The sequence below is a fragment of the Xiphophorus couchianus genome, chromosome 14 (assembly GCF_001444195.1).
Source record: "Xiphophorus couchianus chromosome 14, X_couchianus-1.0, whole genome shotgun sequence".
Classification (NCBI taxonomy): Eukaryota; Metazoa; Chordata; class Actinopteri; order Cyprinodontiformes; family Poeciliidae; genus Xiphophorus; species Xiphophorus couchianus.
In genome coordinates this window covers 11,889,440-11,913,463 of record NC_040241.1, presented here as the reverse complement: position 1 = coordinate 11,913,463, position 24,024 = coordinate 11,889,440, and the positions used below count along the sequence as shown (strand labels likewise).

Below are 24,024 nucleotides of genomic sequence, written 5' to 3'. Positions count from 1 at the left end.
TGTATTTATAAAACACTCCGGCGTTCTGTAACGTTTCTACAATGCTAGTGCTTGCCAATAATTGAGAAAAAGGAAGTGAGGATTCACTTTTAGCTCTACTACTTTCATTTCTGTGTTCTTTCACAGTGCTACTATTAAAAAAGTCTTTGTTAGCACCTCTGCTGATGGGACTGCTGCTGCTGCTTGTTTGGCGTAGTGAGTAAATAACCTTAGCTATCAAGAAGAGGTTCCACCATGAACAGATGTGAGATGGTGAAAACGCAAACAAATGCCAGCTCGCGTTTTCACTTAAGCTGGCAGAGATACTGCAGGGAAGATTTTACTGTTAAACGTTTCAGAACTGTTGGTGAGCAACTCTCTGGGTGTTTCTTTATGGGTTTATAAAACACACAAAAAGGAGGAAGCACACCCACGTTCCTCCTGAGAAACACATGGAGCTGAGGCTTGTTTCTTTTATAGGTTTCTAACTAACATGCAGCAGTAAGACTATATATAGGTAGTGGCGTGTTTTACTTGAGACCTTGAAAACATGAACTTTGTCTCACATGCATATTGTAAAACAGCGTCTAACAAAGGAACAAAGTCTGTAAATGATTATGAGTTTATCTCACTTTCATATTTTATCTAGGCCCAAACAAGTGTTGACACTTGGGCGTTGCTGCTTGACTCTTTTAAGTGTTATTGGAAATTCATGTTTCAACCTTCGATAATGAGACATATTTCTGCTCTGACGTCCTTTCTAATCCTTGGGGTAGTTTATTTAGGTTTCTGTTTCTCGGTTAATATTGTACTGGAGAAATGAGGAGAGTCTGAGCCATAATCAAAGCAAGATGTGAGTCCTTTTGTTTTCTTCTCCCATAAAGCCTCCCTGAGCTCAAACATAATTCTGCAATGTCAAAAAAAAAAGGCTTTGTGACTGGGAAGAAACATAAATCATGAGTTTTGTCGCTGTTGTTCATGTTTCAGTCTGAGTTGGACAATTTTTCAGTAATCTGACTAATTATTGCAGGCACTAAAACAACAATACTTTTTTTTTTACTTTCATGTGATTTGATCTAAAGCAAAACTTCTCATCAGATTTTGTTGCCTTCGGTTATAAGCAAAAAAAAAAAAACAACGTTCTCAGCAATTTCTTCATGAATTTCCACCGTAACTTTCTTTTTCTTGCCAAGTGAAACTAACATCTGGAAGGGAAACTATGTGAAAGTTGATGCTTCACTGATGCAGGAAGTGCGTGCATCCCTCCGCACATCCCCCTCTCTGGTTTTGCTTTCAGAGGGTAGTTACACTTTAAAGAATCACGACATTCTTTCAAAACTGGTCATCAAAAATCCGTGAAAAGCTGTTCATATCGCAACTGTGGATTTCAGTGAAAAATGCTTACGTCCCGTCCTATAAACATGAATAATTTTATTTTAAAATGGATGAAATTTACTTTGAAGTAGTAGGTCTTATTTAGAATGAACTGGTACAACACCTCCCAAAACAAACTCGCTGACTTGTATTTTATTCTACGATCACCAGAGGGTGCTATTAGACAAACTGTACTTTTGACGAACAAAAAGTAAGAATGGAGTAAAACATGTGCTGGCCATATTTCACGATCAACAGCCACCATCAGCACTTATTTCCACTACTTCAAAGCAGTGCACAACCTAACACAAACTTTCATTAACATCTTCAGAGCCAAAGCAATGTGAGTCCAGTGTTGAACTGACTGGATTCACACCAATGTTGTCTGATTTGAAGAAGCTGGGGGAAAACTTCATTCAGGTGTAGACAAACTCTATCTTTATAAAATCTTTATTTTATTGTATCTTTTATAACAGCAATTCTTTCAAAAGAATAGCTGTTGATTTTTTATCAGTTTGATGGGGTTTCTATTCAAATCTATATATCTAGATTGTCCCTATAGGATATAGACAGACATGTAGCCACACAGGCACACCCACAAGAAGGAAACAAACGCACCCATAATAACACTTGCATTCTATTGGCTGAGAGGTTGCCAGGCGACGGTACTTTCTGTTCCAACCAGTTTTGAGCGAAAGGAGAAAGGTTTGAGAAAGGAAACAGTGAATATTTGAAAGAAAGCAGAAGTCTGGAGTGCAAGCTTTACATGTTTTGAGAGGAAAGACATGAAATCCTGCTTTCAGACTGAAAACATGTGCTCTCGAATTATGGCAGAAAATTTGCCCCATATTTGTGCATCTAATTTAATAAAAGCCCCAAAATGGTTTCCCTAACAACTCAATAAATGTGCTTTACATCCCTGCCCTGACTGTGTTTTAACTGGGAATTATTTTGCTGCATTAAATACCTATATCTGGATAAACGTCTCACTCCACAACCTGTAAGAGTCTTGCAGCATGATCCTGTTTGGATATTCCACCATGTTTCTTGGTGTAATTTAGAGAAGCTTACTGATTGGTTTTCCTGCACTGTCCTGATTTGTGTTGAAGTTCGGATGTTTAGAGCCACATCTCTAATTACCCAGCAGCCTAGCTGCACCCAGCCCACCCTGCCATCATGCTTTGTCACGTTTTTCTGAACCCTGCCCTTCCACAGCTTCACATCATACTGTTTTTCTTCCTCCTTTTGATTGGACGACCATAATCTTTCTTCACAATACTTCCTCTTCGAGTTGCTGCAGTATTCCATCCTGTTTGCCCAATGTGACTGAACAGGATCTCAGTATGAAAGAGGTAAAGCAAAAATAAGTTAAAATGTTAAAGAAGTACGCAGATTCAAGCCTTCCATGAACCGGAAACTGCTGGAACATAATTATTACCCACTATTTGAAGCCAATTTTACATCACAGTGGATGATCCGGCTCCTGAATCGACGTCTTCAAGCCCAGTTGAAATTTTCAGCTTTCCACCAGAAACACGTCTTCTGCAGAAAGGGTTCAGTGCCAGAACAGACAGATTCAGTGATTTTACTACAGTAACAGGAAGTCTGCTGGTTAATGTGAGATGAAAAGTCATCTTAAGGTCAGCTTTGCTTCCTGTGTCACTGGTCTATTGTACAAAGTAGATAAAATAATGAAGGAAGTGGACGACAGTGGATCCCCACCCAGTTGAGGTTCAGTTTTGGCAGATTGACTTTTTTTGAATATTTTCCTGTGAAACGCATCTCCAGCTTTTTCACTGATTGTTTTGTAAAGCAAAAAAACCCAAATCGGTTTTTAAAGAAAAAGCAGAAACTATCAGGACTGCAAACATTACTTTTAACTCTAGGTTACCCCAAAAAACCTAACAAAGCCTGTTTTACCCCTTCTATCATACTTTTGCTTTTTTTAAAAGTAAATTTAATCAGTTATTGCAATTTCTTTGTTTTTATACCATATGTTAATGCTTTTACATAATTCTTTATTTGTATTTTAATGTATTGATGTGTTTTATATGTCTGTCTGTTTTTTTCCTGTAACGCAGGACGAATGGTTCTCTACAAATAAACTTGTGTGGACTTGAAAAGATGTATGTTTGGGATCAGGAAAAATATCCAAGGCACACATCAAAACGCGTTCTGATTTAAATAAATGAAATTAAGCAAAATCATTCACTGAAACATGAACACAGAAAATAGGAATAACCACAATCTGGATCCATGTGTTGCTGTCAGACTTTAAAAAGAAATCACAAAAACCTGTTGATCATCTTTAAAAAATTTCACCTAAAAAAGTATAACATAATTTTTTTTTTGCTGTAACACTTGTAACAAGAAAGAAATGATATTTAGAGCACATGTGTTAGTCCTCGTATGCTATTTGCTTCAGCAGGTAGGTATGAAATGCTGCCCCCAAGTGATCTCATATTTAATAAGTGACGTTTATTTGGCAGGTCTGAGAATAATTTTGTTGACGTGTCTCATCGGCTAAGTTAAATGAGAGTTTTAGGCCGCTCAAGAGATAAAATACAGCTCATAATTTTTCATTTCAGGGAACAGAAGCACAGATCCGCAGAGGAGCATCAAAGTAAAGAGTGGAATAAAAACAACTTTCATTGTGGTTGGGATTCTTCCACTGTTAACAAAAAATAATGAGTTTTTTTTTTGGTCTTTTTTTCTGTTGATACCTTAGTTTTGCTGCTTTCACAATTAAGAATAATAAAGAGCTGGGGTTGAACAGCAACCTGGTGTTTTTCTGCGTAGACCTAGTAGTTTCGTCTGGCTTCCTCCCATCAGGGCCGTGCAGAGACCTATGGAGGGGCAGGGGCTCAAATTTAAAAAAGGGGCACATTGAACAAAAACTCCGTACAACAACATAGCAATTAATCAAGAATCTAATTGGATCCTACTGTATCATTGACATCATGCAGGGAAATGCAAAGCAAATCTAGTCTATATTTTCCCCAACAGGTATAAAGTTTCTGTTTCAGTCCTGGAGGGCTGAGCTGATTTGAGACTGTAGCTGTTAAACAGACCAGAGGAGAGAAGGTCAAAGGTTATAAAGTTATGAAATAAGCTAATTTAGTTTAGTTTTAGTTTAGTTTAGTTTATTTCAGACCAACCTTTCACCGACAGTGTAAACGACACAAAGTACATAATATATTTCTTTTGAAAAATAAAAAAAATAAAAAACAAAAAACAATAAAAAAAACACATCACATCGGTGATTATGAGTCTGAAAAGGAGTATGCTGAAGTATAACTTATGTAGTCATACCCCTTTTCCAGCTGTAATTGCTGCCATTTTACTAATTAAGCCCTAATAATATTTATTTAACCTCTAGAACAACCTGGCTGCAGACTGATTTATAGATCAAAAACTCAAAGTATATATAATAGTTTGATGTTAAACTTCTAGATCTAGAATTATAAGACTGGAATATCAAGGCAAAGAAAACTCAGTAGCTGCTGGTAGGGGCCATTCAGGGGCCTCCAGACACTCAGGGGCCCCTAGAAATGGTTTAATTGTAACAATGTTATTACATTTTATTTAATGCATTCAGCTGAGAAAAATAAATAGTACATTTAGGATTTAATTAGGACGTTTACTTTGTAAAAGTTTAAAGAATCATCTTGATAGTTTGATTGTTGTGTTACCATGGCTACAATATAGTGTAATCTTTGTGTTTGAATTGGGTTTGTTCACAAATACATCACAGCAAATAACCAATAATCAGTAATTGATTTTAAACTGGGCCAATAAACCTGATCTCCCTCTCACAGATTCACCTGATCTAGATTTAAACATGTTAGTGATGCTGAGGTTCTTAGTAGGACGGGTTCCAGAGGGAGGGGGGTTCTGTCTGAGGCCCCATATTACCTTGGGCCGGCCCTGGAGGAACAGCTGATGCGATGTGCATCTCTGGAATCTACCTGGAATCCACCTGGAATCCACCTGGAATCTACCTGGAATCTACCTTGTGGCTCCTATGTCAGCCCGCCGATGCTTTGGAGACATTTTGGTTCATTTTATTGTGGCATGTTTGGCTTTTTGCTGTGGTTCTAATTATTGCTACAATATTTTCTCTGATGTTTATTTTGTGACTCTAAATGGGCCGAATCTTCCTTTAACACTTGAGGTTCTGCAATAACTTCTGTTTACAGCAGTTATTGCTGTAAACAGAAGGTCCCGTCAGCAGCGGCTTTAAACCGCCTGGTAGAAACGTTAAGGAGAAGCAGAGCGAACAGAGAGCAGTTGGTACCAGGAGGTACCGGGTGGTACCGGGTGGTACCGAGGCTTTGATCTGCGTTGCGACTCGTGGTGACAGTCGGTACCGTGTCTTATACCAGAATGTCTGATATAAAGACAGACATTCTTTCTATCAGTCGGTGGGACCGACTCAAGCTGCCTGTAGCGAACCGGGCCTTTAGCAGAATGATGAAGTTAAAGTCAGAAGTTTTCTCTGCAGCATTTCTGAGTTTATGGGCGAGGCGGGTTTTGTCCCGCTATTGCAAGGACGATTATGAAAATATAAATAGAAACAGTTTTTCTAACGTCTGACCTACGTTTTTATTCACAAACCAGTGTATGAAAAAATATTCTTGCCCATAATTTGATAGTTAGAGACACAGATCCCCCTCCTCCTCACCATGGACCCGGTTCTGAACAACATGGAGGCTCTGAGAGTCATTACTAGACTGAGGGCAGCCAGACTAGTTTATTTTTACTAAATTATTATATTTAGCTAAATATTATTGCTGAGGGGCACAAACAGGCCTTGTGATATACAGATTAAAAATAAAAATAATTGTAAAAATCTTTTGAAAAAAAAAAACAAAACTCAAAAAGGGCAGGGGCTCAAGCCCCCTTCGCTTCCCCCCGCTCTGCACGTGCCTGCCTCCCATAGTCCAAAATATGCTAGGCAGGGGCGCAACTACATATTTTTGAGGTGGATGCGAACATCATCATTGTAGGCTAGCTTAAGCTAACCTGAATATTTACAACTCTCTTGTTGATACACTGACATTTCTTACCTGCTGTCTTTCAACCACTTTGAAAAGCTTTTCTTCGTCTCTCCAACATCTTTATCCTTCCCCCTCTTCCGTTTTCTATTTTGGGCCCCGGAGTTTTTTCTGTGCCCCAACACCTGCAAGTTGCCGGGAGGTTCGGCGTGCAAGCCAGCATGTGGAGGGGTTTAAATAAATTAAAAGATTGTCTAAAAGTTTTATTTGAATACTTGAGTTAGAAAAAGTAAACTCATTTATATATTTGATTTATGTAATACGTTATTTTTATTATCTTGACAAAATGTTGAAGGGTACGCCACAAAGCTCTATATGCAAGCGTGTTAATGGAAAGTTGAGTGGAAGAAAGAAAGTGTGGTAGGACAATGTGCACAACTGTCTAGGACAATTTTGTCAGGATTGTGAAACGAAGCAAAATAAAGAATTTGGGAGAGATTCAGAAGGTGTAGACAACCACTGGAGTCTCAAGAGACATACAAAGTTAAATTCAATTTGAATTCAAGAATACATTATTGATCCTAAAATTAAGTAAAATATGGTTAAATATCATGTTATTCAAGGTTCTTCAAATGGTTGTTAGGAAGGATCTCTTGTAGCAGTCTGCATTACAGCAAACTTGATGAAGCCTCTGACTGAAGACTCTTAGTCGTAAAGTAATCTGACAACATCATGAGCGTCATACTTGGGATATAAAGTTGCCCAGTTGTCTTTATAGATGAAAATACATTTTGACTTTAATTTGGGAACTAAGGTCCCAGAACCTAAAGGAAAAGTGTAGAGGCACAGAATCGACCGTGCTTGAAGTCCAGTGGGATGTTTATTCCACAGTCAGAGAGGATTTGGACAGCAACGCCATCTGCTGTTCATGTCCACTTTGTTTTTATCAAATATAAAGTCAGCAAAGCATCTACCAGGGAATTTACTGCACTGCTGTCAGCTTAGTCCACTTTATAATTCAACCAGGTCAAATTCATCCAAACCAGTTTTTGTCTGGTTTGGTCTAAATTCAGTTTAAATCAATTCAATTCATTTGAACAAAAAATACTTAGATTAAGATCCAGTCACAATTTTAGTTCATCACTGTTATAAACTGATTACTGGATATAAATTAAGCCCATCTGATTGTTGATTTACCAACAATTTCTACATCTAAAGCACGGGGCGACTGTGGTAGAGAACAACTCCCTTTCAACAGGAAGGAACAGCAGTATGAGCGTTGTGACTGTACTGTGATCGGCTGAGGGTTGAGAGGACAGAGCAGACAGAAGCACAGGTCCAGGATTACAGTCAGAGCCGTAGGCGTAGGAACCGGGGAGAACTGGAGGGGACATTATAGTACCCTAGACCGTTACTTGGTCTCTGACACTAACGACAATAAACGCAGGTAATATACTTGAAAAAAGGTAAAAACATTGTCCGTTAGAATGGATGAAAAATGTTTAGATACTTAAATAGCACATTTTTACAAGACAAATGTCTAGCATAAGCTAAAGCTAATGTTAGCCACAAAGTTTAAAGAAAGTAAAACTCACCTTCGTATCTGTGTATAACGAGGCGAACATGTTAAAACCTTTCTCCAGCTTATTGTCGGGGCTTCGGATCGATGTACATCATTAATTGTTACCTTGGACAAGCCCTGCAGACGCCCAGTGTAAAGAGCCTTTTTCAATAGATCGGAAAAGATTGAGCCGCTTTGCCCCGAACGCGGAAGCTGAGGTGCAAAGAGCTCAACAGTTCAGAGTTTCTCATAAATCCTTTATTGTCACTATTTAAATATCATATTCATTGTTCCAGGTAGGGGAAGCCATGCTTTGCTGCATTTTACAATGAACTTGAGTTTTATATCCAGACTATCAAAGACAGAAAATAGCTATTAAAACAATTGAACTCTGTACTGCTTTGAATGAACAGTTGGGAACCGAAGCCCCGTAGCTTTTTCTTCATCTTGAATATATTTATCTGTATTTGTTTTTTTCTGGAGGCAGAACAAATGTTTCACTCTGTCGTTGTACAGTGTGTCTGTGAATAAAGTTTTTTTTAAAAAACACCCCCCCTCCCCCACACCCAACAGACTTCTTGTGGCTTTGATGTCACAGTGATGTCACTCATCCTGTCTATGACATCACTGGCGGCTGCCTTTGTATTCCCAGATTCCACAGAGAAATTCATTTGCAGTTTGAACCAGAGAGCAAAGATGGAAGAAGAACATTTTTTGTTGGCAAAAATTAACAATTTACAGAAGAACCGCAGCAAGCTGCAGGAGGAGAACCAAGAGCTTCAGAAAACCGTAGAAAGTCTGAAGATTAAACTGGAGCGACTAAACAGAACGGACAAGACACACGACTGGCATGAGGAAAATAGCTTACTTCTAAAATCAAATGCATTTTACAAAAAACAAATCAGAAAAATTAATCTGGACCTGGAGGAAGAAAATGCAAGTATACGCCAACTAAGATGTGATAATGAAGCCAAATTGAGAATAAAACATAAACTGGAAGAGGACCGGAAAAAACAGAGAAACATTGCAGCGGACAAATTAAGAGCAAAAACAGAAAAACTCGAGTGGCTAGAGACAGAAAATGAAGAGTTAAATAAACAGATTGTATCTCTGAAGATTAAAAATGACAGGATCAGATCCAGGCTGGCGGAAAAAAGCAAAGATGTCCAGCAAAGGGAAGAACCAGTCAGGGTACATATCCAGGAAGAGGAACTTTCAGTATGTCAGAAAGTAGGGAGAATTTTTATGCATTTGTACGGTTCAAGTACGTTGGCGTATTGGGTGCCACCCTGGGCTTTTTTTTAACAGTAAAGGATATTTTGGGTTGCTGGAAACAGGATGTTTGTGGGATAGTGATGCGTTTAAATTAATTACAAATATAAATACTCTTGTTTGCTTTTGGAATTTGTGCCTAGTGAGAGATGCTTGCAGGAAGACATCTAAACGGGTCAAACTGGAAGCTGACACCAGATGGTCTGCAGCAAGAGTGATGACTGACGGATGATTAAGGGTCGAAGTTTATGAACCAGAAACAGAGGAACTGTACATGAGACACGGATGCACAAGACAACTCCTTGTTCTGTGGGTTCATCAGTTCCTGCACCGTTTCTACAGAAGGAAATAAACAAGAACTCTGAATTTTGCATTCTACATTACAGCAGCTTGCAGGTGCAACACACCTGTGACTCAAGAGAACAGAAGAAGCAGCTGCTATGTGATTAACTCAAGATAACCAAATCCAGGGGTCTCAAACTCCAGGCCTCGAGGGCCGCAGTCCTGCAGTTTTTAGATGTGCCACAGGTACAAAACACTGGATTGAAATGACTTAATGACCTCCTCCTTGTGTAGATCAGTTCTCCAGAGCCTTAATGACCTAATTATTCTGTTCAGGTGTGGTGCAGCAGAGGCACATCTAAAAGTTGCAGGACTGCGGCCCTCGAGAACTGGAGTTTGAGACCCCTGAATAGGCTCTGTAACTAGGACCGCCCTAAGGAAATAAAAAGAAAGTCTCTGGGAGGAGCTGTTTTAGAGCGGGTAGATTGTAACTAAAGCACGCTGCTGTCCGTTCTCCTTGCTAGTAAATCTAAAACTCACTTGTCTCTCTCTTCTTTTTCAGTTTGAGAATGCTTAGGTAGATGAACCTGACATTAATTTGGTCCTTCGAAGCCGGATCCCAAGATACTGAAGGAATCCAGCGGGTGAAACCGAATCCAGAAGGACTGTGCGCAAGGCTAAACTCTTCAGAATGAGTTTAGATCCTTTTCCGGGACTGGTATTTGGTTTACCAGCTGGAATCTGACGCTTGACGGGACTCCGTGGAAGGGGAGAGACAACTGAGAGTAAATTGTCTTTTAAAAGAAAAGCGTGAATGAGTTGATGGCGTTCGCGTTAAAAGAAATCCTGTGTAAGAAACGCTGTGAATCCTGGGCTCTAACAGCGGAAACTAAACGGCTTTAACTTTATGCAACCATTGATGGCGGAGTCCAGCGAGCAGCCGCTTAAATCCGTCTTAAAAGTTTCATTCCGTAAAAAAACAGGGCGGCGGAGTCCTGCGTGAAGACGCTTCCGCTCCGTAACTGAAGTGCGGTTGATTGGAGGTATAAACACCTTTAGGTATTTTATCTTATTTAAAGTAGCGGGTTTGGAAGGAGCAAACCAATTGAGGATGCAGAGGCAAGAATCCTCCACTCGTAAGAGTCCAAGAAAGGATTACCACAATTGGTATTTTTAATTGTTACCCACTATAAAAAAGAAACCAGTTTTTAGAACAGCCTAGGTGTTGACAAACTGGTCTAAATTGTTTAAAATAGGTAGAAATAGCAGGAAGTGGAGAGAAGTGTTTCAATATGTGTCCGTTTAATTTCTTTTATAAATGAATTCATTTAAATTGTCCGGAATGGCAGCAAAATAACTGCAGTACTGGAGAATACACAGCAGATGGCGGCATAGCAAACTCGCCATTAACAACCATTGAACGAATTACTGCTTTATATTTCAACAGTAAATGTAAATCAAAAGATTAACAGCCGTGAAAATATTGGGAGTGTGTTGAAGGGCAGGACCCTGATAAAATAGAAAATATCTGAATAAATGGATCGTAAAGTACAGGTTAAAAGGTTAATTAAATACTAAAATAGAACTAGAACTATAGGATAAAATTAAAAACTAAAGAAAGAGCCAAGAAATCAAGGAAACAGAAGATTGTGATAACAGTGTGTTGGCAAATAAATAGATGACTAAATGAAACACTAACTAAATAAATAAATACAGGAATAAGTAGATGAATATAATAAATAAAAAAATATCTGAAAACTGGAACAAAAGTCATAAAGGAAAACAAGTAACAGACAGGAATGTGAAACACAAGAAAGGGGAATATGAAAGTTTTTTTAAGAAGGAAAAGGATGAGGAAACTTTAAACAGTTAAAGTTTCATAGAAAGAAAAATAATGATGAAAACTACTAGCTCATGGTTTGCAGGAATTAATAAACTGAGTAGTTTGGTAAGTAGACATATGTGGTGATTTAGAAATAAGGAGAAAGGCAAGGAGCAAGTGAGTCAAAGTAAGAGAATGGAAAGATGATTTGAACAAATATCAAATTAAAATGATCGTTGTGTTCAAATTTGCTTTCATAGCAGTTTGGAAAAATGTAATAACTGGAAATAGAAAATAGATCTTATAGAGAAACAGCTAAAATGCTTTGCATGGTCCAAAGGATGTTTATAAAAATCTGAGTAATAATTATGTAGAATTATAAGAATTAAAATATTAGATAAGAATGTTAATTATTCTTTGCGCAGATTTAAAAAAAACAAGCTGCAGCTGATTCTGGACATCTTAACATTCTTTTAATAATGAACAAAACTTTATTAAGATAGAGAAATATTAAATCTACAGGACTTACTTTTAATTGATTCAGTGAAACTAAAACTAACTCTCTTATTAAATAGTAATTGATCAAACAGAGGAACACATAGCCTTCATAGATTTCAAATGCACCATTAGCTCTGCTCCTAAAACCTTTATTTTTATTGCCAATATAAAACAAAAACAAATGTTTGCAGTCCACTTTAAAGAATCCAAAACAGATTATAGTTTCTCTGGCTACAAGATCAATGTACCAATGGGCTCTTTGCACCTGCTGCGCTGACGTCACATCCTCATTCATCCGACACATTATGAGAGTCAAACTGTGTTTGCTGCAGCCAGGGCCGCAACTACATATTTTTGAGGTGGATGCGAACATCATCATTGTAGGCTAGCTTAAGCTAACCTGAATATGTACAAGTCTCTTGTTGATACACTGACATTTCTTAACCTTCTGTCTTTCAACCACTTTGAAAAGCTTTTCTTCGTCTCTCCAACATCTTTATCCTTCCCCCTCTTCCGTTTTCTGTTTTGGGCCCCGGAGTTTTTTCTGCGCCCCAACACCTGCAAGTTGCCGGGAGGTTCGGCGTGCAAGCCAGCATGTGGAGGGGTTTAAATAAATTAGAAGATTGTCTAAAAGTTTTATTTTTAAAAACTTTAGCTCCCTGTTGTCGAGGCATTACTACAAATTTAAAAGAAAACAAAACGCGCCTCAGCCGCTGCCCAAGCTGCCTGTATGGGAGGGGGGCGCCTAATCAGTGCTGTTCCTCTGTTATTGATCATTTCATACACAAACAGCTGTTAAGTACATAAAATGCTGACTATATAAAAAAAATTCCCCACATCTTTTTTGCGCCCCCTCTAGTGCAGCGCCCCTATGCGTTGCATACACTGCATAGCCACCTTTTGCGCCACTGATGCTAGGTTAATTGAATACGATAAATCACCATCATGTGTGTGTGTATGGTTGTGTGTCTCTGTGACGGTCTGGCGACTTGTCCAGATTTTACACCATAATCCCTCACCAGCACGACGCTCCATGGACCAGCAGGTCCAGACCAGTGGATGGATGGAAACCCGATCTGGAAATATAATTTCTAGAGAAGAAGCAGCGCCCCCTACAGGAATGAAGAACATGTCTGGGTTTCGAGGGGGAAAAAAAAAAAGGATCTTTTTGCTCATCTCGATGATTTTATGTATTTTAATCATGAGCATATTTTTCCTTACATCATCATAAACGAGTTTAATTCTCCGCGCTATACCATTTTCTGAGAATTGGTAGTTTTTTTTCTAAATAAGAGCTTTTGTGTATTGTTTCAAACAATTTATGAGTTTTGTGCGGGCGGTGGCAGATAAGAGGGGCATAAAACTATAAAGTAGTTATTGTGAGGTGCGCTTTCAACCGAGGCGACTTGTTATGTAAGGGTTGCGTGACAAAGAGTCCTCAACACAAGCTCTGGTCACAAAGGGGTTGGTTGTCTGTGCAGAAAGTCCACATCCCTATCACGGCCCCATATTCTGAGAGCTGTTTCACTTCGTCGTGTTTTATCAACTCACACCGCGCTAAAAAGGTAAGAAAATGATCCGGAACATCTGGCTTTAGGTCAAAACTTTAATATGTATTTTAACATATTACTCGTTTTTTTTTTTTTGTGGTTTTTTAAATGTTGTTTTTTTTTTTTTTCCTTTTTTTTTTTTTTTTTTACCGCAGAACATGTTCATTTTACCGGATTCACAGAACAAGGTTCTTCATTTTCAGCGACGTCTTTGTGCGACATTAATGTCGCACAAAAACATTAAACATCAACTTAAATATTATAGCCTTCGCTTTTTTTTTAGCATTAATGACTAATTTTACAGATCATATGTAAATACTTTGTTTATTATAACCATTTTAACTAGTAGTAAGTCTGCTGTAAAAGTGCCAACTTTGCATGAAAGTGTCATTATTTACAAAATCATGCAAAGTTGGCACTTTTAATGGTCTGTGAATGCAACTTTTAGAGCAACTTTGCTTTAAAAGTGTCATTATTTACCAAACGACACTTCATGACAACAGTCATGGAGATTCATAAAGACTCTTTCATGTTCATGACAGGTTTTATGTCATGTTTATGACAGTGTCATGTCATATGTACACCCCTTCGAATAAAGTGTTACCAAAATTGTTCAACATTTTAAATTTAAGCTATTAAAAAGTCATCATTCAGCTTAAGGCACCATCTGGAAATGCAACGTTCATTTAGGTCAGTTTTGGTGCTGTACACTTCTCCATCTCCCTCAAATATTCTGGTTCTCATCAACGTCATGAAATCACGCAGCTGCTTTAGATTTATCTGCTGCCAAACTATGATGTGACTCTCCTGATTTAACACAGATGTGGCGACGGATTCAGCCGAGCAGCTTTACGTTTTCTGACTATAAACTGGATTCCTGTGCGTTAGTAGTCTTTGTGAATTGGTGATTTGTAACTAAACTGCACTGAGTTGATTTTATTCTCCTAAACTGATGTTTCTGCGTTATTTCAGCCTCTTCAGGAAATACCCCATTAAATATTTTGCATTCATATTGAAGTGTGGCAGGAAATGCAAGCTGCCTGTTTACATTACGCCACTCCGTTATGATCAGGCTTGTTCATACCTCTCATAGATCCGACACAAAGACTTTTGACTCTTGCTGTAGTTTTTACTGCCATTATTTGTTACTGTATTTTTCTGCTTTTCACTTTCACTCCATGTGGGACTGATTTAGGCATTAAAAGCTTGGCTAGCTAAAAATGAGATGTTAGAAATGCGAACTCATTTAAATGCTTAAGAGAGCAACTTTTAATCAATGTTTAAATGACTGATGTGGTTATAAAATCTATTGTTTGCCTGAGTTGTAAATCAAAAGTATCCAAGTATTGTATCAAAATACAAAGTGGATCTATTGCGAAGAAGCAACACAAACAAAAAGAGATAAACTCCATTAAACTCTACATTTATTAGACGGAGAAAAAACTTTACAAATTGAACCTTTCTTGTCTTCCTCTCATCGTTTTCTGTTTTATGCACAAACTGTAACTTTGTTGGAATGAGTCATAAAGTGGCTGAATAAAAGAAACCAGGTTTTAAAATGTTTTTAAAAATCTGCAGTGAGGAGTGGATATATATTCAGTCCGACCATATAAACGTGATACTTCATAAACCCAACTTTCCCTTCGGCTGCAGGTGTTTTGCAATGGTAATATTATTCCATTCTGTTTATTATTGGTCTGCGTGACGATATTTGTTCATTAATGTTCTCTAAAAGAACCTGTGAGATTTTTACTGAACATTTCCATTTATGCTGGGAATAATTTACACTAAAGCTTCTGTTTACTACCTTGTTGACTTTGGAGATGGTTTTATTTGTGAGTATCAGAGTAAAAGGGGAAAGTTGCACTTTTCAGTTACTTATTTTGAAAATAATTATGAAAGGACTTGTCATTTTTTATACGAGTGATTTGCTATTTGTTATTAGTCCATCACTCAATCCAAAACCAATACATTCTTTAGTAGATTTTAAAGTGTTTGGATATATTATGAAGTGTAAAAAAAAAAACACGCCACAGATTCCACCATGTTGGCACTTAATATGTAAGGATGGAGTCAAAATGAAAAAGTTGGTGGTTTACATCCAAACAACCTTACAGTTCACAGGTGGTGTTCTTCTTTTACCATGTCTGTAAAGCTCTCTGAATAATATCTACAGCAGACAGAGACTGTATATAGATCCGCCTAAAAACGAAGAATGTGGGGTGGCAATAAGATGCAACGCTCCAAATTCATGAATTTTATTTCCCGATGTGCTCATGTTGACTCTGATTCTTCCAGACATGGCTTACCATCCGCCCTCGTCCAGCCCTGGGACCTGGAGCACCGGCCTGTTCGACTGCTGCAAAGACACCAGCGGCTGTAAGTTAGCAGAACAAATTTACTGAAATATTCCCTCAAATTCAAACATCAGGAGCTTCAATCGATGAACACAGATGTAACGGAGAGCAGCCTCTACGTTGATTAGCACTCCTGGAAAAGATGAAACCTTTTTGTTTTTAAAAAAAAATTGCATTAACTTTGTTTTAATTCTTAAGGCATTTCTGACCTTTTTATATAAATCCAGTTTTTCAGCGGGGGTGGGAAAATTTTATCTGAGTGAAACCAGGAATTTATTGTGGAATTATGACAGCGTGACATTGCCTAATCACTCCTACTCAAGTCTCATGACAGAAGATTTTATCGTACGTACGGACTCACCCCCTTCCGTACCTTTCAGATGCACCTTTCAGCTCCAGGTGCGTCTGATTTTCATTAAAACAAAGAGGCGTTCTGACTTGTCCTGTTACCTTGGAAAGCTCACCCCTGTTTTCCAGATGAATGTCAGTTTTCCACCTCTTCACGGTTAGACGTGGCCTGCATTAGCAAATTGATTTTATTTAGGAAATAAAAACAACCCAAAAGCATTTAATTCAGGGTCATTTCAACAACGTCGACATTTTGAAACAGTTTTTTCTTCTCAGTGTACAGCTGAATCAAGGGCTGGCGAACCAGTTCAGCATTAAGAGCCAAATAAAGCTCATCATCACCGTAAAGAGCCACACAGCAATTTCAAGATCAGCTTTATGGCACATTGCTAGCTGAAGCAGCTTTCTTATTAGTCCCTAAGGCTTTAGTGGGACACCTGACAGTAATCATTTTTTTAAAGTGTCTTTAGATTTGGTTTGTACTCTGCTATAGCTACTCAAAGCAACTCTTTCACACGTGTCAGTGAAAACAGGACAATGATTAGACAAGTGTAGTAAAAATGTATTCACAGACATACAGAAAACGTTTGAGCTCCGTCTGCCAAACCGGCGGATGTGAAAGCGTCTCATGCAGAACATTTCTGGAACATGTGGGACAATTTACTCGAAGGGGCCAGATTTGTACTTATTTGAGGGTGACCTCTACCAGTTGCATATTTTACACTGCAGTTTAACTATTATTTTTGGTGTAATAACCCAAGATCATCACTGGCCTAACTTTTAGCCCTCTTTCAAAACTTCCTGGATTTACCTCTGCTTAATAGTTTTAAGGGGGCATTTAATAAATGTTAATATTCCAGCATTAATACTAATTAAACCTTAAAGGTCAAACACAGCAGGTCTGATGCACCATAATAAATATCGTTATTAATTTAAACTCTCATAGGAGTCTCTGTTTCTTTCAGATTTTTCTCACTTTTGTTCTGTTTTTTTTTTATGCAGTAGAAAAATCCCAAAATACCTCAAATCCACAAATATGCCACTCTGAGCGTCACTGCATTGCACAAAGTGCACCGACGTGAAATAACGCAGCCGACAGAAATACAGAGACCTGTTGAGGAAAGCTGCTGCCATGGAAACAGATGTTATTCTTAAATGATTCAGCTTCCATCTATCACCTAAAGTCTCTCCGCCTCTCCGACAACTACTGCAGTCTTGTAGCGCAAGCTTAAAATTTCACCTCCTGTGCTGCACGTTACGCCACTTTTGTCAGCGCTGCCTTCAGTAAAGGTGGGAAATTTCTGTATCAAAGAGCCGCAGGTTTAGTTCTGTTTAGTTCTCTGCCAACATCGGCTCTTTCTGCCTTTTCGTGTCATGCTTGCATGGAAGTTTAGCGGTTCATTCTTGCACAAACATCTGAAAGTCCCAGCACAGAAAGTTTGTGTTGACCTCATGCTGACTACACTTCCTATGTGATGCTTCTATTTTCACGCCGTAATGTAAAAACACAGAGGTCACAACAACCCGAGGTCTGACATGGGAAACCAAAAATACCTTCGCTGTGTTCGTTTCCTGACAATATGCCAGAAAAAGAAAGACGGCTCTTTCTCTGCTCTTTTTGTGGAACAGTCTACACCATAAGATGATGAACTAAACACTGCTGTTGTGAAATATGGCTGTCAACTCGCCTGAGGTTTCAAAAGATGAGCATGTCAAACCGCTCAAGTCTGGCTTAACAGGCTGAGACGTCGAACCACAATCAGATAAAATGGCCCGTTCAGACGAACTTGTGATGAGATACAAACTTATCATGTTTTTCAAAAAGTCACAATTTTGCTCAAGAAGTAAACACATTCTGTACTTCTGTAATTTGTCACATTAAATCTGCAGAAGTAACAAAAGTAACACGGGGTGCACTGATAGATTTCAAGCGATTCTGGTAGTTCTGGTGTTAGAAGGTAAACGCCTCAGGTTTGCATATGTAGCTTCTCTCATTTTATAAGTGGTCTAGTCAGGTTCCTGCTGCAGAAGAACATCCCCACATCATGCTGTTGCCGCCACCATGCTTTATAGTAGGGATGGTTTACCTGATAAGGAACAAACTGTTTTTCTCCAGACAGTGGAGTGCAAACCAAAAGAGCTTTATTTTACTTTTATTAGACTGGATAGTTTTGGATCTCCTGATCTGATTACATCTAACATTTGTTTATGTAAATTCACCTGGCCAATAGAACGCATTGGCCAGGTGCCATTGGAAACATTGGAGCTTTTATTACTCCGTTTGGTCGTGTAGTTGGGTTGATGGAGGGCGTAACCTCCTACAGATTCCAGATGCAATCAAGACTTGAGGGTCTACAGACAATTTAAATACATTTATTGACTGATTTCTGCTCTGTTCTGAGATGTCAACCATAAGATCTTCAAGATTTCAAAATCTTTTCCAATTTACTAATTATTTTAATAGATTTTGGAAAAAGGTCGACACACCTCTAGGCTAGAATGATCGTCCGGCTGATCGATAGACCCTGATTTGCTTCATTTTGAGTAATCGGCCGACTCCTGCATGTGAAACCGATCTTGTCTTCCTCCTCAAAGGTCTGAAAATCAGCCACTGTCCACGTTTGTTCTGCCATGAGAGAGGGCTGATTCACAGAGATCCTCCCCGGACGTGCATGGTTGACAATAGTCTCCCCGCTGTTGCCAACTTCGTGCCTGTATTGTTATATTTAGTGACGTTTCAGACACCTCTGACAGTGTCAGATATATAAAAAAAGAAGCTTGTATTGGCCAAAACTGGGATTGTCAGGTCCAGCTTTTTAAATATCAGTGATTGGACAGAAAACTGCATCCTTAGTTTTAAACAATCACTGTTTAATCCCCATGTTTTACTTTTTTTTTTTTTTTTTTTTTGCAGATACATTCTTATCACTATAAAAAACAGTGAAGTTAATTTTACCTTCTAGTACTCAACATTCTGCCGTTTTAGGGGTCAGTGTTTCAAACTTCAGCCTTTACTTTGAAAAGATCATCTTTTTTATTGTTGTTGCAAGAACTTGTGCTACATGTGCCTCTATCGCTGATACAGCTTTCACAGCTTTCATTCTGGAAAAATCCTTGAGTTGGTTTAGTTCAGTTCATTCATTTGGACGTTCTTTAAGCGCCAGTGATCAAATTGATGTTTCTAAACTTCCTATCCGAGTAGATAATGGCTGACCGGTGGGCGGTGGGGATTGTAGACATGTTCTCATGACATAATTTGGCTTTCCATGGATTTCTAAGGAATGTCAAGTGGGAGGTTGTGTCAGACTATTGTGAGAAAATGCAGAGGTGTTGTGAAATTGACATTTCAACATCCTTGAAATGCACCATAGGATTACTGTGGTCTGGACACGTTTGCCTTTAATGGTTTCCAACTGTTCTTAAGAAAGAATATCAGCAGAAATGAAGATCGTCGATGCAGTGCAGACAGCAATGTTTTAAGATTCAGCTGTGGCTGTTTAGACGAAGCAAGATGTGATTATATCACTTCAACGTGGAGCGATTTTATTACAATAAAACTAAATCTGTTTTGTTTGGTATTTTTGACATTACATTAAACTAGCAAGGCTTTTTACTTTTTCTTTTCTTTTCAAATACAATGAAATTAAAGCTTCTTCTGGGTAAAACTACACAGTGGACAGCAAATAATACAGCCAAACCTTTTTCATAAGGATTATATCCAATCATGTATCGGAGTGGCCTAGTCAAAGAAGAAGACAATGAAAAATAGACAAAATGGTTGCATCTGGTTTTCAAAGTTCACTATATGGTCACAATCAACCTAATAAGGTTATCAGACAATAAAACGTTCTCTGTCTCCCCTGCAGGTTTGTTCGGGTTGTGCTGTTTCCCCTGCATGCAGTGTCAGACTGCCAAAGAGTACGGATGGTGCTGCCTCATGCCGCTCCTGGACATCTGCGGCGTGGTGTCTTGTATACTCCGCTCCAACATCAGAGACCGCCACAACATTCCTGTAAGGCCACTTTCTTGTTTTGGTACTTGCATTTATTCTTAGAGCAGCTTTTTGTTGCTCTCAGATGGTTTCAGATGGTCTCAGTTTAGTGTTTCCTCCTCCGCCTGTCGCCTTGAACCACTGCTTTGATTCAGATGTTTCCTGGTTTTGCAGGTCTTTTCAGCCTCAGTCATACTGCATTATTGGTCTGTGAAGGTGTTTTTTTCGTTGGCTTCATTTTTATTTTAGTGTTTGATCGTTTTAGTTCATATAATAATTTTTCCAGTCATTGTTTTCGTTGCAGGTTTTGTTCCGCTAAGCTGCGTCACTTTGTCAAATCCTCACTCTTTCACATGTTGGTTTGAGAGGAGGAAGAGCAATTCAAGATGCTCCAAACTCAGAGCTTTCAATCGCAGCTAAAGATAGGAAAATCCCACTGGGTTTGTCGCAGTGGGAAAGCAGAGACACACATCTTCCACTGAAGGTATTTAGGGTTAGCGTTAGGGTGAGGGTGGGTCGGATGTCCGGCGGAGTTGATTTAGACCCTGCAAAGAAAATTTCTAAAAGTCTTAATATATGAGCACCAATAATGTAGCTTATGTTTTTGTGGAATTAGTGAGGTGACAGTTTCATCAGTCAGGCTTGATGGTGTTTTCTATACCACTCTAAAAACTTGTATAACTGCCTATTTTAAAAGTCAAATCCCCAAATGTAGTTAGTAAAATCAACCTAAGCTTGAGAAAAACACGGAGGATAACTACTTTGACAGGTTCATGTTGTTTTAGATGGCTTAATAAATCCCTTAATAAATGAAATCAGGATTTCAAAACTTATTTTTGTTGTCTTTGTGGTGTTAGAATGAGTTCGATGATCCAAAACGTTTTAGAGTGACAACAAATCAGAAAGTGTGCATCAACTTGTTCACATCGTCATAAAGTCGTCCAGAGACCCAGATCAGTTCCAGTAACATTTTTTATTTTTTTAACAATGTTTTGCCTTTTCCCTCCTTCCTGTTTTCTCTGTCTGCAGGGCTCAGGCTGCGACGACTGCTTAAAAATAGCGTGCTGCTACGCCTGCGTGTGGTGCCAGATGAATCGAGAGCTGAAGATCAGGGGCAGCAATCAGTCGGGCGACAACGTGGTCACGGCTCAAGTGGGCAGAGATTAACGTGCCGCCGACTCAGAGGTGGCGTGTTGAGTTTGTCTGAAATGTTTTGCAAACACTTCAGGTGGACCGCAGTCATAATTACAGGAAAAACCAACGCAGTTTAAAACGTGTTAGTTTAGTGCTTTTCTGCTTGTTGTGGTCCAACATTTCCTTTTGCTACTTTTCTAAGGTTTTAGAATTATAAAGCGGTTGCCTCTTACTGGCATGTTTAGCAGCCTGTGTTATATCAACAAGGTTGACTTTTCTGACTTTTGTTCCTCAATAAAATACTTTTTGCAACTCTTCACTCTTACTTAATTGTATATATCTGAATATGTGCTGTGATACTTAGACTAAGCAATATATTTACAAACCTCGTTTGTAAATATATTTACATCTGCCAACACGTATGGTGAATCTGATTAACCTGAAAAAAAAAAGTTTGGTTCCTCAGGAGTGCTTTTCTTGATATTTGCTTACTTGCATCCTTTGGTGAAGCCACAATTGTTGTGTTGCTATGGGTACAGCTCAAAAAGTCAGAGGTTTTACAGTATATTTTTTTTAATCACTCAGATTTATCACACAAAAATATTTCAAGTCTAATTCCTGGCATTTTAATGATTATTTCTCACTAATAAAGAAAACCAAAATGTATTGTCTTGAATGTTACAGAAGGTCAATAAAAGTAAGATCATTTATTTTTGGCTCTAGTGACCTTTATCTGAAAGTGCTAGGACAGAAAAGTAAGCTAGTGAGAGAGAAAGAAGACATGTGGCAAAAGTCACTAAGCCGGGATTCGAACCTGCGACGAGGACTAAGGCCTCTATGTGGGTTGTGCTTAACCCCTGCACCACCACAGCACACCAAAGTAAGACAATTTAAGCTGAAAGACCAGACTTCTGAAAAGAACATTCATTTTTAAGCACTAAGACTTGATCAGGTTTCCTTTGTGCATTAATTAATGCATCAGTGCAGCGTGGCATGGAGCTGAACAGCCTGTGGCACCGAAGCCTCGCTAAAATCCCCCAAAACTCTTAGTGTGTGTGTCGATTTAAAGGAATTGAACTTTGGGTTGCATTCTGACACTGAAAATAAACAAAGACAAGTGTGACAATTTAAAATGAAAAACATTGTTTCTTTCCAAGGCGATGAACTTCTTCAGATACCTGTCAATTTGCGTCCAGATCTTTCACTTTTAACCAAGACACCTGAAGATTAAGAAAGAAATTCCTCAGTGTTATGGTTAGACTGAGCATTTAACAAATTCAGTGAAAGATTAGCTTCAGCTTGAGAAAAATATTTCTACTCCTGAAGTCCAGAAGCGACTCTTGACAGAAAGCCTCCAGGGACTCTGAAGGAGGGCTGCAGACAGGAAATGCTTCCACAATCAGATGAGCGTTTACAAGATAGAGCAGGCAGATACTGCCAAGACGCTGGATGCTGCTGCAATGTAGGGAAGTGTTGAAATTGAATCAAAATTTGCTTTGACTAAGTATTTCAGTTGAAAAATATGTGCATAAGTTTGCACACTTATGCAACCAGTTTATGTTAGCTAGCTCGTTTTGAATGTTTTTTCTTCCATCTGACGTTTTTGTTTATCTTCATTGCCACCCATTTCTTCCACTCTGGTGAAAAAAAAAAGCCCAGCTTGTATCTCATGATTATGCTTTGACTTGAATTGGCTTCCTGTAAATAGACGGATGAGGCAAGTTTGGCTTGATAGAAACAAATAAATGTTGCTCACATCACTGAGCAACACTGCAGAAGAAGATTTACTAATCTTACAGGTTTTGGGAAAATCCCATAAAGTCAAAAAAAAGAGAGAGGAAAAACTACAAAAGAAGCAGCTTTGGTGGAGAATTATCTAATTACTAGCTAAGTCATAATTATGAGATGTAAGTTTTTTTTCATGCAGAGTGGCAGAAATAAGCTTTAACATATTTCAGAGTAAAATTCCATGAGATAAATGTTACATTTTATGAAAAAAAAGAGTTTAGTAATTTTTTAACATAATCACAGAAATCAGGCCTTTTAAGGAGCCAGTGTTTGTTTAGCCGTAAATGATCTCCAGTTTGGTTTTGTTTGATCAAATAAAATGCAAATTATGAACTTTTTTTTCCTCGCAAAGTTCTGTCACCACAAAACATGAAGACGAAAGGACAACTGTCCTGTGCAAAGTGCCTCCATCATCCTGCGTGTCGTTTCCATGGCGACCAGATAACGACCACAGCAGCAGGAAAAACGTTTTGTAGCACAACAACTGCTTTGTTTAGCTCCCTACATCCACATCCATCTGGGTTCACAGGAACTAAATATTTCAATAAAAACAGCACTTTGACATCCTGTTGGTGTGAAGCCCTTCTGCTGGTGAACAAGGTAACTTTTTTTTTTTTTTTACTGTTTGTTCAAACAAAAATAGTTAAACTGCTGCATCCTTTGGCCTCCGAATGAAGAAATTTGCAGATCACATGTGAAAGTGGAACCTAATCCAACTCCTGTGGAAAGATAACATGTAATAAATAGATCATAAAAAGGAATCTGCTACAACATCAGGAAGTGTAAAGCTAATAATTATTTTGTTTTTTCTGGCCAGGTGTGTAAATCTGAACTGAAGTCATAAACTTGTCAGATAATCCATGTTATCAGCAGAAAGTTCTTCCTCAGAATAACTGTACAGGAACCTCGCTTCTCATGGAGATGGGACTTTGAAATCATTATATTGGATTAATAAAAACTACTAAAGCACAACAAACCAAACTGTTGAGTTTTGTTTGGCTTTTTTCACTTCTTGATTTTTATGAAGTTCTACTAATTAAACCATATTTTTATGTGGCACAGATGGTTCAC

At 38.4% G+C, this 24,024-nt stretch overlaps 1 protein-coding gene across 1 annotated transcript; it reads left to right on the top strand.

Moving 5' to 3' along the window:
- The first annotated feature begins 13,169 nt into the window (after window positions 1-13,169).
- On the top strand, window positions 13,170-21,875 carry LOC114157988 (placenta-specific gene 8 protein-like). The gene is made up of 4 exons (XM_028039278.1): window positions 13,170-13,350; window positions 15,634-15,714; window positions 19,907-20,052; window positions 21,061-21,875. Exons 2-4 carry the CDS (start codon window positions 15,636-15,638, stop codon window positions 21,196-21,198), a joined length of 363 nt encoding a protein of 120 aa, XP_027895079.1. The 5' UTR covers window positions 13,170-13,350; window positions 15,634-15,635; the 3' UTR covers window positions 21,199-21,875.
- The last annotated feature ends 2,149 nt before the right edge of the window (window positions 21,876-24,024 follow it).

Excerpts from the sequence above, each read along its gene's own strand:
- LOC114157988 (XM_028039278.1), top strand. The coding sequence starts at position 15,636 with ATGGCTTACCATCCGCCCTCGTCCAGCCCTGGGACCTGGAGCACCGGC. Across the intron at positions 15,715-19,906 it reads CTGCAAAGACACCAGCGGCT|GTTTGTTCGGGTTGTGCTGT; the intron begins GTAAGTTAGCAG and ends TCTCCCCTGCAG. Across the intron at positions 20,053-21,060 it reads GAGACCGCCACAACATTCCT|GGCTCAGGCTGCGACGACTG; the intron begins GTAAGGCCACTT and ends CTCTGTCTGCAG.